The 13,245-nt window shown below is 38.6% G+C and overlaps 1 protein-coding gene across 2 annotated transcripts in view; it reads right to left on the bottom strand.

Annotated features, from left to right (window-relative positions):
* Positions 1-2,931: 2,931 nt before the first annotated feature.
* The window catches only part of VSTM4 (V-set and transmembrane domain containing 4), a 31,219-nt gene continuing 20,905 nt past the window's right edge, over positions 2,932-13,245 (bottom strand). Inside the window, exon 8 of one of the 2 annotated variants that reach the window (XM_085065321.1) lies at positions 2,932-5,521. In XM_085065321.1, the coding sequence (XP_084921447.1) occupies positions 5,396-5,521 (126 nt within the window). In that variant the 3' untranslated portion in view covers positions 2,932-5,395. The remainder of the gene's footprint in view (positions 5,522-13,245) is intronic. The other variant, XM_085065322.1, reaches the window with a different exon arrangement.

Below are 13,245 nucleotides of genomic sequence, written 5' to 3'. Positions count from 1 at the left end.
CACAGTGATTTACTAATTTTGGCTTTTGTGTTAGTTCCTCTTCTGTCCTCTGGTTGGTCTTTGAGAGCAAGCAAGGAGGAAGTAGAGGTAGAAGTGAGTATATTGTTTGCCTGAGGGGTTTGAAAGGCATATATTCCTCTGAGAGCAGAGTACAGCTGCAAAGCAGGACCATTTAAGACAAAGAGGTGCCATGTAGAAAATAATGGCTGGCTAGCAAAATTGTTGACCTTCCCCTGATCTGAGTACTTAGGCCATGATTCTTGACTTTTCTTATGCAATGTCCACCTAGATTTAATAATGTCAGATCACATCACTACAGAAAGAAAAACATCATCTTGCTCATCTGTAAGTATCAAAGCAACCCACTGAAAGACTATAGAGAAGAATATTTCACTGAGTATAATATGCTTTAGTGTGAAAAATGCAGAATAAATGGATTTAGCTCCTTCTAACAGGAACTGCAAGGCCAAATTAATCCCTGGCCTAACTCTCTCTGGCTTCAGACCCACAGGACTAAAGCTGCTTAACTGGTTGCATGAAGAATCCCTTCACAGAGAGTGCTGAGCAGTTTCCATTCTAGTTCCTATGCACAGCAGACAGAATCAAAGGTGATGGAAATGGTGCAGCACCACTGAGCAGCATTCAAGGACTTTTTGTGTGCTTTCATAGTAAGGGAGGACATGCACCCAGTTACTATGTTAGAACATGACAGCTGTTTTCCATCCCCATGCAGCTTTTTGCTGTGTATATTTTATGTGATGTCTTTGTTCTGTGCTGTGCTCCTCCACCCGCCCCAGTGTCAGGAGAGAGTTTGTCAGCAGTCAGAGAAGTTCCTGCAGGTCTTTTAATTCCTGAGGATAATCCAAAAGTATGAATGGCTAATTTCTCAAGGAAAGATGTGGGGTTGTGAGTAGCTATGTGCTGTTGTTAATTGTGCCCAAGATGATGCCAGTCTGGAACAGGAAGGCAAAAGCCCCAAAGGTGATCTTGCCTTGTCACAGCTCTATGTACAAAGCCCCAATGCACTGTTGCATTCTCATTCACTTCCTTATGGCAAAGTATTGCTACAGACAAATAGGATTTTAAACATGGCTTGACTCAAATTAAGTCCGTGAGGAAAAGCTTGTGTTTGACCAAACCAGTCCCTTTCCCCAGTATTTCGATACTCAGGACCACACCCCAAGTGAGATTGCCTGGGGACTCTTTGGACATGACCTCCTGCTTCCCTGGTGTGGGTTGCAGTGGCAGATCCTTACAGATCAGGTCTCAGATCCTCACAGCAGGGAAATGCAGCCACAGTGACTGGCTCTGGTTTGTGCGAAAATGAAAACCTGAGCAGGTCTCAGCAGGAGGCTCACAAAGGGCTGCCAGAACATTTCTGACCATAGTGTTTGAAGACTGAAAAGCCATAATGGGGTTTGGAAACAGCCCAGTAATGCTGGTCAGGAGCAAGAGAGACACAATAGGGTGCCAAGACAGGGAGGATTCCTGAAATACCTATAGCTATGCAAACATCTTCCACTGACATGCAGTCTTTTGATCTGCCCAACTGAGGTAGTAAAATGGAATCAAATCTCCTGGTGGAACAAAAAACTTGGAATGAGTACATTTCACATTAGTGCAGACAACTCAGAAGACCACTTGTTATGCAGTGAAATTTAGGAATTTTATCTTTTACACTAGCAGGTTAGACTGAAACAAAAAAGGATCTTTGCACCTTGATGTCACTCACCAGAGGTGTTTTGGAGAAGCCATCAAAACACAGAATTTAACCTACAAATTAAATATCAAATGCAATCTTATCTGGTCTGAGTCTTTCTATACCAGCAGAACCTGGCCAAACCCTGGCTATGGACACAACTTTGTTGAACTCTTTAATGAAGAGAGCCCCACAATTATGTTACAGTTATATTAAAATAAATAATTTGCTTGCAATTGCAGAGATAATGACATGCTGACCACGCCTACCAATTAGAAAGTTGTAATAAAGAGTAATAAAATACCTTTTCCTTGGGCTGCAGAATCAACCCCCACACAGTCTGTGACACTACTATGATTTACTCCTATTTGCTGATGGAGGATTCTAGTAATAAAATTTAATGTGGAGGAACAAGGTGCATTTAACCAAAGCTGTAAACATATCTAATTCTATTTAAAGCTATAGGGTGCAGTACATTAACGTTTAACAATCTGATATTAAATTGGTGTGAAGCTAATAGAGCTGTATTTGTTAAGATTTCAGCACAAATCCATGTTTTACCAATGACAACAGAAGGAGTAACCAAAAGAGTGTGACTCAGCAGACTCCAACTGCTGCTTAATAAGGTACTAAGAGTCTTCATGGGAACTCCTATGCCATAAAAGGACTGTGGGCCCCCTTCAGCTCTGCTGCTGTTCTGCTGAAGCCAGAGAGAGTTAGGCCAGGGATTAATTTGGCCTTGCAGTTCCTGTTAGAAGGAGCTAAATCCATTTATTCTGCATTTCTCATACTAAAGCATATTATACTCAGTGAAATATTCTTCTCTATAGTCTTTCAGTGGGTTGCTTTGATACTTACAGATGAGCAATTAATTGCAAGACGATGTTTTTCTTTCTGTAATGATGTGATCTGACATTATTAAATCTAGGTGGACATTGCATATGAAAAGGTATAGGAAATGTCTGCTCAGGAACGTGGATGTTCTTCCAAGTAATATTTCTGTCCTTTCACTCAGCTGGTCTGTTGCCTTTCAGGATTCTGCTGCCATCTGAAGTCAGCTCCAAATGAAAAACATTTGAAAATCCTGGAATTTCCTACAGAATGAAGAATTCAATTCCAAATACTGTGATTTTCTAAATGCGCTGAATAAGAGATAAACATGTATCTTTCAATAGGAAGCAATATCCTTCTTTAGGAATCAATAAATCCTACAGAGACTGAGACAACAAATCTTACAAAAAAGGTAATTTATTCAGTTCAATTAACTATTATTTTGGGGAATTAGATATCAAATATAAACAAGAATATATAGGATATTAATACATAAACAATGGTATTCATTAACATGCTGGGCATAAATATACAGTAGAGGATTTTTCTGAACAATGGGTACAATGGCCAGTTGTATGCAAAAGGAATGTTTGTAACCAAACTTGAAAGTTTTTCCAGCTAAGTGGTCAAATCATTAATGTATTAGGATTTTATTTTTAATTCCAAAGTAACAACTAATAAATTCTGTATTTTTCTAAGGTCTTTTGAACAGCTGTCGGCATAACAGATGTCCTCTCTGAATAGTCAGTTAAACTGGCTATTCCAGAATTGATCCCTGAATGTTGAATCACTCATTAGCACCAATTCGGTTTTGGTCAATAAGTTGATTGCTGTTGTTACTGAAAGTTCAACACCTGGTCAGAGAAGAAGGAAAGAAACCATGCCCTTTTGGTGGGTGATTCACTCCTGGGATAATGCAAAGGTGAAATAAAGATCTTTTTCAATAGCTCACAAATGCAAACGTTAAAAATGCAAATAATTACTAGCAGATCTATTGACAAAAGCTGGCCTTAGTTTGGAAAGAACTGTTTTGATGAAGGAATAGAATTGGAATTAGTACTGTACATAATGCTCAGCCTCATAAGCTTTTCTTAAATTCTTTTTTATAGATTTTTATCTAAAGTGGAAGCAGGTGACTGCATTTTATATTTACAAATCCTGCCTAGACAGTAACAGATTATGTGTGCTGCCTAATCACTACCACTCTTTAAAAAAGTTACAAAGATGTTTATAGAGACTCGCTTATTCTGGTGAAACCCTCCAAAAGGCAGGGATGTGCTCTGTCCCTTGGTTTCATGTCCCCATCCTTGCCCGCTGACAGGAACAAGGGCATGAGTGTTGCTGTGACAATTCCCAGCTGTGCTCTGAGCCCTGGTGAGAAGTTGTTTTATCAGTAAAAAGGTGTGACTTGTAAAGGAAGAAGCAACTTGGACCACCTTAGTTATGACTCCAGAACCTAAAGCCTGCAAGTGCTGCTCCAAAATCCACATCAAACACTGCTGACTGAGCAGCCTCATGTCATGGGCTCCCTCACAGACCTGGAGAAGACCTGGCACATGCCAAGTATGGGATCTCCACGACCTGATGGTGACCTAAGAGCCCATCCTTTACCTCTCCATGAACTGCACAGTTACTCAAGGGCTAAAGCTTCCAAAGATGTTAGGTATCCAAATCTCCCTGAGCTGTGGGGAAATTTAGACATTGAAGATACATGAGCTTGAAAACATCGGTCCAGCTATCCTTCAGGACTGAAATGCCCAGAATGGCACAGAATAGCTCATTTCCCATGAATGTGTATAAAAGGAAAAGGAAGAATGCCTTCTCAGTTATCTCGAGGTAAAGAAAGAGAAATCTTATTTTGTATCCTCACATTGGGCTAATTTCCCTATCTCCTGAGCCCTGGTCTTTCCAAAGAAATAACTCCAAAGTAAGTCAACAGAACACTACAGAGTCTGTTCCATACTGAAGGAGAAGCTCTGTAATTTTTTCCTCAAGATCAGCAGCTCCAGTAGTGCAGGCTACAGGAGAAAACTTTTGCAGGTTTGGAAACACCAAACTAAACCAAGACTAAAAGCAGTGTCCTGGTTCTCTCAGTTTTTTACTCACTATCAAGTTTTTCCTATTCCGAATCAGAATTCAAAAAAGCAAATCCTGGGAGGTGTTCCAAAGCAATTGATATTCTTCCTTAAATCATTGGGGTTTAACTATAAATGTGTCCTTCAGATTATTTTGAAATATTTTATTTCAAACACCTTACCAAAAGTAACATAATTTTTTAAAGACAATGTTATTTGGAAAATTAATTTGAAAACATAGCAGACAAACCTTTCTAATTATTTCTGGAGAAGGGGGAAAAAAGCAAAAAAATTAATTTTAGCTTTTCCTTTGCTGTAGAAAAAGGTCTCAGCTTTACTGGGTTAATATTTTTTTCTGATGGGACAAAATGCATTAAAGTGGGCATTTTCCTGGTCAGTGGTCTTTTCCTTCAGTAGCAGGTTGATGGGCATGGATCCTGCCACTAGTTCTCCTGAGGCTTGCTAAGATACTGATGTTTACAGCTGGACTCATCACATTAACAATAAAGAAGGAATAATGTTCAGTGTTAAAAATGCCCCAGGTGGAACTTCAGTCCATTTCCAGCAGGGGTCTAGAACTGTACAAAGGTATCTCTGGGATGCCACTTGTTTACCAGCTGCTTTTCCTATGATTACTTTCAATGACATTGTGTTTAAAAGTCTCATAGAAAAGCAGAAGTGCATGAATGGAAATAAAAAAATAAGGACATTTGTATGTTTTTTATAAATAAACAGCACAGCAAGAATTAAATAGAACACAGACAAAGGACATTTATACAGGCATGGACTTTTACAGCTTGTTCTCCTCAAAGAGTATCTGTGCGTAGACTGTCATACTGGGAATACCTTTGGCTTCCTGAATCGGCTTCATCAGTTCAAGTTCAGCATATGTTAAATTCTCCTCTGCGATTTTTGGCTGCAAAACAGAACCAACAAATTAGTTATAATGTCATTACCACTGAATGTAGACATTTTATAAAATTGGCTGTATTTTTTCTCTCACCCATTCTAATTCTACTATGTTGTTAATTAGTTTACTATGAGTTTGTTCATAGAATATTAAATAAAAATGTTAAAAATAAGAAACAGGAATAAGTAGGATTTTCATGTTTGCTTCTAATTTCACAAATGCTGAACATCTTGACAATTCAAATATTGCACATTTGAAAGATGTATGTTAGCAAAACGTTCAGCCTCCTTAGTACTAAATTTCTCAATTTTATTTATTGCAGATTTCACAATTTGAAAGATATATGCCAAATTTGGTTTCCAGCTGTAAACCTTGGACCAGTTACATCTCTAATCACAGCCACTCACGGAGCCTCTCAGTATATTTCTTAACAGAATCAAAAAATGTTTAAAATACACAGAAGGCAGAAAAAACTGGATAGACTTACTGCCATTCCAGTGGACTTTCACCACTTCTGCCAAACTATAGATGAATTCTTTTGCCAAGCTATGAATGAAGAGTTCAGAACAAAGGCAATACCACTAAAACCGTCTGCTGTATTACAGTGATTGAATTGACTTAAAACTATAAAATCTAGCTGAGGGAGATGGTCAATAAAATTTACTGAACAAATTTCTTGGGTGTGGCAGAAGCTGCCCACTGCTAATGGGGTCTTCATCCAGACTCATGTGGCTTAGAGGAGGAAAAGCTGGTCTTGGGCTCCTGTGTGTGTTTTTCTCACAGTTGGGAGTGGGTTGTGCATGTCTAATGGCTCGAAGTTCATAAACCAAGATTTTCCACACAGTACTTAAATGTTAGGGAGAAACTGTAAGTATTTGCCAAGGCCAAAAGTTTCACATTCTATTTATTGCTTATTTATTTCTGATTTAACACAAATGATTCCTATTTCCTTGAAATGTGTTTGAATAATTATTGTATTGTCTTCTGCCTAAAAAGATAAGCATCTCATACCCTCTGAAATCAGTCCCTGTGCTCCCCTGCTTCCTGGCCTTTGCACTGCTTTGGAATCCTCTCATTTTGCCTTGACAGTTGCTCACACTCAGCATTTCGGGTTGCTTCCATCAGGGTGAAAGAGTTCCTTCCCTCCTGCCCCCCCTTCCATGCATAGTCCTATTTGATCTCCACTTCTGGTCCTCATTCACTATCAAATGCTCTGCTGTTGACAACAGAAAATTTCCTGCTTTCATTGAATTCTCTGATGTAATGACATAAAAGAAATTCCTGTGGATCCAGACTGATGTGGACTGTAACAGAAATAAAATCACGCATGTATTTTCTTTGTTCATGTATTAGGACTGAACTGAACCACAATGTTTAGAAAGACATTTGTCCTATCCTGGCCTTGGCTTAAAGATTTAGAACTAAAAAATTCTTGGTCAACTGCCGTGATGCCTGAAAATTTTTTATATTGCCCTTTCCTTTCTATCCTGAAAGTATTAGCCTCAGTTTCTAGGCTCTTCAGTTGTTTTTTGCTTTTATGTTAAAGATTCCTTTTGAGATTTCAAAACTGTGTGTGCCTGTCTATTCTGTTATATAGTACAGAAGCTAAATACAGGAGTTACATTGAGGGTGGACACCACAGTAACACCAAAAATGCTGAAGATTTTGATCTGTGTATGATAGCACATTGAGTCTCTGTTGGAAGGTATTGGGAATTTTGCTGGCAGCTTCAGTGTCCCATCAGACCTTCAATGCCTAAGGATACACTGCATGTGACAAATCTCCTAAAAATGAATCTGATAAAACTTTTCAAACAAAGCTGTTGGTCACTGCCAGAGTAAAACTCTACATTTCCTAAAACTGACACAGAACTGTTAAGGTAGAAATATTTTCATTGTTCTGTAGGAATCAGTTGTTCAGGGAAAGCTAAATCTGTATATGTTTTTCTCTTTATTGTTTAATCACATTTCTTGTTATGTTTCCATTTAGAAAATTCTGCATGTCCTAAAATAGCCACCCCAATGCTCAGGTCATGTAAATTTTAGAAGTAAGATTTATGAAATCATATTGTCCAGGTGTTTTATTATATTATCTCAAAATTGCATTGTTTTCCAGTGTAGATTATCTCTTTATTCTTACCTTATTCTATTATGTTTGGATATGAAAAATAACACTAGATTCCCCAAAACAAGTCATTGGGCAGTAGTGGCTGGTGTGTTGCTTTCATACATTTTTATGATGTTCCTATAGTAAACATAATTTAATAAAGCCAAAACACACTAAATAAATAATTGCATCTAGAAAAGCAATAAAACCAAATAAAATTAGTACTTTCATAAGTGGAAAAGGTACTTCAATTACTGCTACAAGCAACAGCACACCATAAAATGTGTAGAATAATTTCCCTTATGCATATTTCTAGTATGTAATAATTTGATTGAAAATATGAGGAAACACACAGGAGGTTCAAAATTGTGAAAGGTATACAGTTTTCAGCAAAGGATGTGTAATAATAGTGCATGGGAGCCAGCACTACTTTAAGTACCTGTGGTAGCCAGGTTTTCATTCCATACCCTTTTCTGCACTTCATCTATCAACCACATGTTTAATTTAATTTTGCTGGTTTGTTTGCCCAAAACCAACTTTTTTGAGCAGACAGGGGGGAAAAAAAACCCCAACCTAATTCTACAATTTTGTCTCATATTAGGTTTGGATATTGTTTTGGCAGTGTAAATCTGGAATTGTGCCACCACCTCCTTTCTGGAACAACTGTGAGACTTTAATAACTTATGTTATAGGTGGGATGGATGGTAGGGCAGAAGAGCAAGAGGCAATGAATGACTGGCCATTCACCCCTCTCTTTCTGTCCTGGCTCTTTATCTAGGAGGTCACTTGGATTTCTAGGGCTACAACATCCTTTTCTAAAAAATTTCATCATTTTTCTAAAATAATATTGAAGTGATTTCTTCAAGCAGGATTCTAATCCAATCTGGCATTGCTAGATACAGTATTTATCTTGTATGTCTGTTTTCTCATCCTGGGATCATGTACCTTGCCAAAATATAAATTAGGAAGAGTCATGATTTTCCAGTGTATCTTCTGGCAAATGCAAAATGATTCCTCTACCAGGTTTCTTCTAGTTAAATTTTAGTTTATTCCAGTCACAGGGCTTCCCAGGGGCAGCTATTCAAAAGAGTTCACTTATAGGAACATTTTTCTTATTAAATAATCTTCTTGGTCTATCATGTGACTCTGTAAAAGAAACTAAAGTATGTATATATATAGTTTTAGTTTTATTTGGTTTGTCTAGTATATAAATATGTTAGACATTAACTATAAGGTTTGGGGTTTTGATCAAAATTATTCTGAATTTTATGTCATAATTACCAGGAATGTCCATTTTGCTCTTGCTAGGCTTAGCTAGTTTGTTCCTTGGCAGCCTCAAAGATGTTTACTGTGAACACTGGCAGACTTGAAAGTTCTCAAAGTTTTAACTAAGACTACTCTTATCCAAATTTGTAATTAGATATTAAGAAAACAAGCAAACAATAACCTCATAAATTTAACTTCTCTGGAAAAACAACTGATGCCAAATTGGACTTAGAGATTGCTGCAATCTCTCTGTTCCATGATCACACACATTATCATGAAGATGACAAACTGAACGTGATTTTTTAGTTTACTATCAAAAAGAAGCAGAAAAGGCCTAACTTCCCAGTTCATTTCAGTGTTAAATATTTTAGAGACTATTGCTGCAGATATTCACATTTGAATTCAGTGTCTATATAATCACATGTTACAGTTTTTGTTTGGGATATGACACAGAAAGACTTCCACAGGGAGAAAAAATCCTATAGATGAAATTGAATTTTCAGCTCTGAGTTTTCTGGATTTAACAAGCATATGTCCCAAACTGTGCCTCTGCTCATGGCAGGGGGTTGGAACTAGATGACCTTTAAGGTCCCTTCTGGAGCCATTCTATGATACTATGAAATTCCATTCAGAGCTTCACAGTATTTTTAGTAACTCCAGTTTCCTGCAGTAACACTTGAAAATGAAACTCCACCCTCACTGGGATGCCCTGCACTCATGGGTGAATGGATTAGGTCAGCAAGGATCAAACCCTGCCAATTCTGCAGATGTTTGCTGCTGTGATTGCCAGTACATGGCAAATTGCCACCTGTGGCGTGGCCATGCCGTGCTGTTGGGTGCACGTGTGGTGTCTGGGGATGCTGCAGGAAGTGCAAATGGGAAAGGTACAGAGTCAAGAGGTGCTGCTAATGTCTGTATTATCCTGTCTCTAGGAATTGCATTTCTCGCCAGGTTACTCCACAGCACCAAGAAAGCAGCCTTGCCCCAGTGCCATGAAGGAGCTCTCCTTAGCAAGCACATGCTGGAACTACCATTTTTTTTCTCTCCCTTTCTCTTGCAAAAGCCAAACTTGACTCTTTGGCCTTTTTCCTTTCATATTTGAGAAACATCCTGTTTTGTAGTCACAGTCGGTAAAAAGCTCCCCAGAAAAAATGCAGATACTGTCCAGATGGCACAGCTCAGGAGCATCCAGAATCACTGCCTGAGCACACTCCATCAGAAAGTGTCTAGACAGGACTCCCCAGGCCAACTGGTTGGGCTGTGTTACCACAGGAAGAGATTGTTGGCTGTCTCTGTATGCATGCCCAGAAGGGTGGAAACTGCATGCTGCGTGCAGCCTGAGGGAAAGGGAGCAGCCCATCATCTCCTCTGCATATCTCCTCTGCAAAGCACCTGGTTTTTGAAGCCATGGAGGGGATGGGATATAGCTGCCAGCTTGGCCATCACTGGAGGGTCTGTGATGGAGGTGAAGGTGACGATGTGCTGAAGCAGAGATCCAACCTATTTACTGGATGGGCTGCAACTCTCTGGTCTGGGCCACCAGGACCTGGGAGAGAGCAGATGCTGGCAGTGGGGTCAGGCAGGAGAAAACTCAGTGTAGCTTCAGAGAGAAAAGGATTAACCTTTGACAGCCCTATTTTTAAATATACACTGGAAAACCCCTCCCTTTATAATGTGTGGTCTTTCTTGTGCTGAAATCAGTAGTGTTCCTGAGGGCAACTGACACAATGCTCAAACCCTATGAACTACAGTGGGATGACTTCCTCATTAAGATAGTGCCATAACTCAGAAGTCAGAAAGAGTTTGGGTTTTTTTAAAAGCTTCAAGTGTTTACCAATGTCAGTGACTTGATTGCAGGCAGAAAGCCAGAGATTCCCCTGGAACAGATGAACTTCAGAAATTACTTCTGCAGAAGTTCCAAAGCTAGATCTGCAAAATTATTTATCCTCTAGAAATCCAACAACTGGCCAGTAAGAGTGCTGAAATATCAAGCCAGAAATTCAGTGCCAAAGCTAAGAAATATGCCATTGGAAAATATAGGGAGTAGGAATTATTACCTTTGGTGGCATTGTCAGTTTAAAAGGGCACATTTTCTCCCACTAAGATGCCTATTTTTCACTCCCTACAACATAAAATGTTTCCTATACTCCCTGAGAACAATATCCACAACAATTTGTGAAGACTCTTTCACCACTGCATCTAAATTTTGTTATTGAATGCCAAAGAAGTGATGATAACAAAGCCAGGGACAAAGATGATTTAATAAGTCCCATTGAATGAGTTTTGGGGGAAGAGTATCCTCACCTTTGCTAATGTTCTATTATTTTTACTGTAGTTATTCCTAGATTCTAAACCAGCATTGCTGGAAACCAGGTTAATTTCTTCTTATCATTCAAAAAAAGCCAAGGAGTAATTAAAAGTTTTCACTTCACTAATGACACTTTTATTACTCCAAAGGTGTCATCACACAAAAATCATCTACTGTGGGATTTTGTAAATACACAAGTCTCAAGAGAATTCCAACGAGAAATTCTACGTATTTATACAAATTATTCCTTCTTGGGCATAAAGATAGCAACCTGTGATCTGAATGGGAAAGCAAGCATAACTCAGTATTTTCGAGTATGTTGAGTTTCAAGTGTCAACCTGAATGTGCAAATTATATTCATGTCTTATGGACATCTCACATTCTAAGGAGAAACTGAAAAAAAAAAAAAAAGATTATTCATCTTGCAAAGAGAGGAATTAGGAAGACTGAATGGACATATTAAAGAATAACAGGGAATCAAGGGAAAAACTGTTCACCACTCCTTTGTATATCATATGCATGGTGTTACTTGAGGTCTGTGGAGATCAATAATGCCTTAAACTGGGAGCTTAAATCATCACCCATTGTTACATGTTGTGGAGGCAGCAACTCTTCTAACAGAGGGTGGCAGAGCTTTTAATTTTAAGTCATCCAGTAGAAAGGAAGACCTGATTACTCCCTGATTCAGAATTCACAAATTACTGAGCAGATGTATTTCACTTCCTTTTTTTTTTTTCTCAAGGGAAGGGCCAATGGCTCCTACAGTTAAGACTACTGAGGAATCCTACTAGTTGTGCAAAATACTGACTTCTAGAAATTTCCTTCAGCCTGAGATAACCGTAATGCCTTCTTGTTTCTCATGGAGCTTTTACATATCATCATCATCAAAATCAGATCTCAGTAATCATGCAGTGCTGAGCCATTGGTGATCCAATCCATGCTGAAATAAACAATGCTGTCTATGCTGTATGTGCTGAAGATAGAAGGATGCTTCTCTTGAATAGCTCAGAGCTATGGTTACTGAGAGCACTCTGCTCCAGAAGTCACACAGGAACAACACACATTCTGCAGTGGGGAACAAGAAGCCAGATACACTCTATTTAATAAGGAGGTTATTCAAGAAGTTAGTCAGTGTAGGAACAGCAGAGGCCAACTCTTGTGTAATGTGAGCTTTACATGGATGTGTTTGAAGAACTAAGCCCAAGGGGATAATTTGTAATACAGGAGATATTTACCTGATTTCAAAGTGTGATATTTATATGATGTAGCAAAGTGCATGTCAGTGGCAGAATCAGAAGATTCCATACAGCCTGTCTTATCTGGTCAGGTATTCCTCCGCTTAAAATTTAGTGTGAAAATGATGAAGTTGACAAAAATTTTGCATAAGTAAAGATTTCAGGGTTTGACCTAACCTGAAGTCACATCCTTTCCATTGGTTGTAGTGAATCACACAGGAGCTCCTAAGATCGATGGTTCAAACCTTCATGAAAAGACACTAAAGCCTTTTCATTTAGATGATGTTCTATAACTAACACTCTTGGGCTATGACAGCTAATCTCTAGGAGGCAATGAAAGGCTTACCAGAAAATTTGGTTGAGGAAGTAGAAGATTTATCTCTACCAACTCAAAGGGCTAAGTACTTAAGGCTAGAGCAGAACAGCCCTTAGAGAGAAGGGTTTGTGGGCCCCCAGAATTTTCTTCTTCGTAATGACTCTCTGTGCTTCTTGTATGCTATAAAAAACATCCCTTTTTGCATTTCAGCATCTCTATTTCCTTTGATCTGTACACATTTCTCATTGATGCTAATAGAGAATGACACTGATGGGGAATATTTTTGCAACAGGGGGAGCATAGAATTGTTATTCTGGCTAAAGCAAAAGCAATATGACTTAAGCAGACTATTTAAAAGGCTTTACTCAAAGCTGCACAATTGAACATGGTGTTAGGCTTTCTCTCTCTCCTTTTTTTTTTTTTTTAATTTTCATTGAGATTATGTCCATATTTTATCCAGGTTATTGTGTTCTTGTAAAATTATACTGCAACCCACTCT

The sequence above is a fragment of the Lichenostomus cassidix genome, chromosome 6 (genome assembly GCF_008360975.1).
Source record: "Lichenostomus cassidix isolate B80296 chromosome 6, HeHo_3.0, whole genome shotgun sequence".
Taxonomy (NCBI): domain Eukaryota; kingdom Metazoa; phylum Chordata; class Aves; order Passeriformes; family Meliphagidae; genus Lichenostomus; species Lichenostomus cassidix.
The sequence above is the reverse complement of the archived record's forward strand: the minus strand, read 5'-3'. Positions and strand labels throughout refer to the sequence as shown.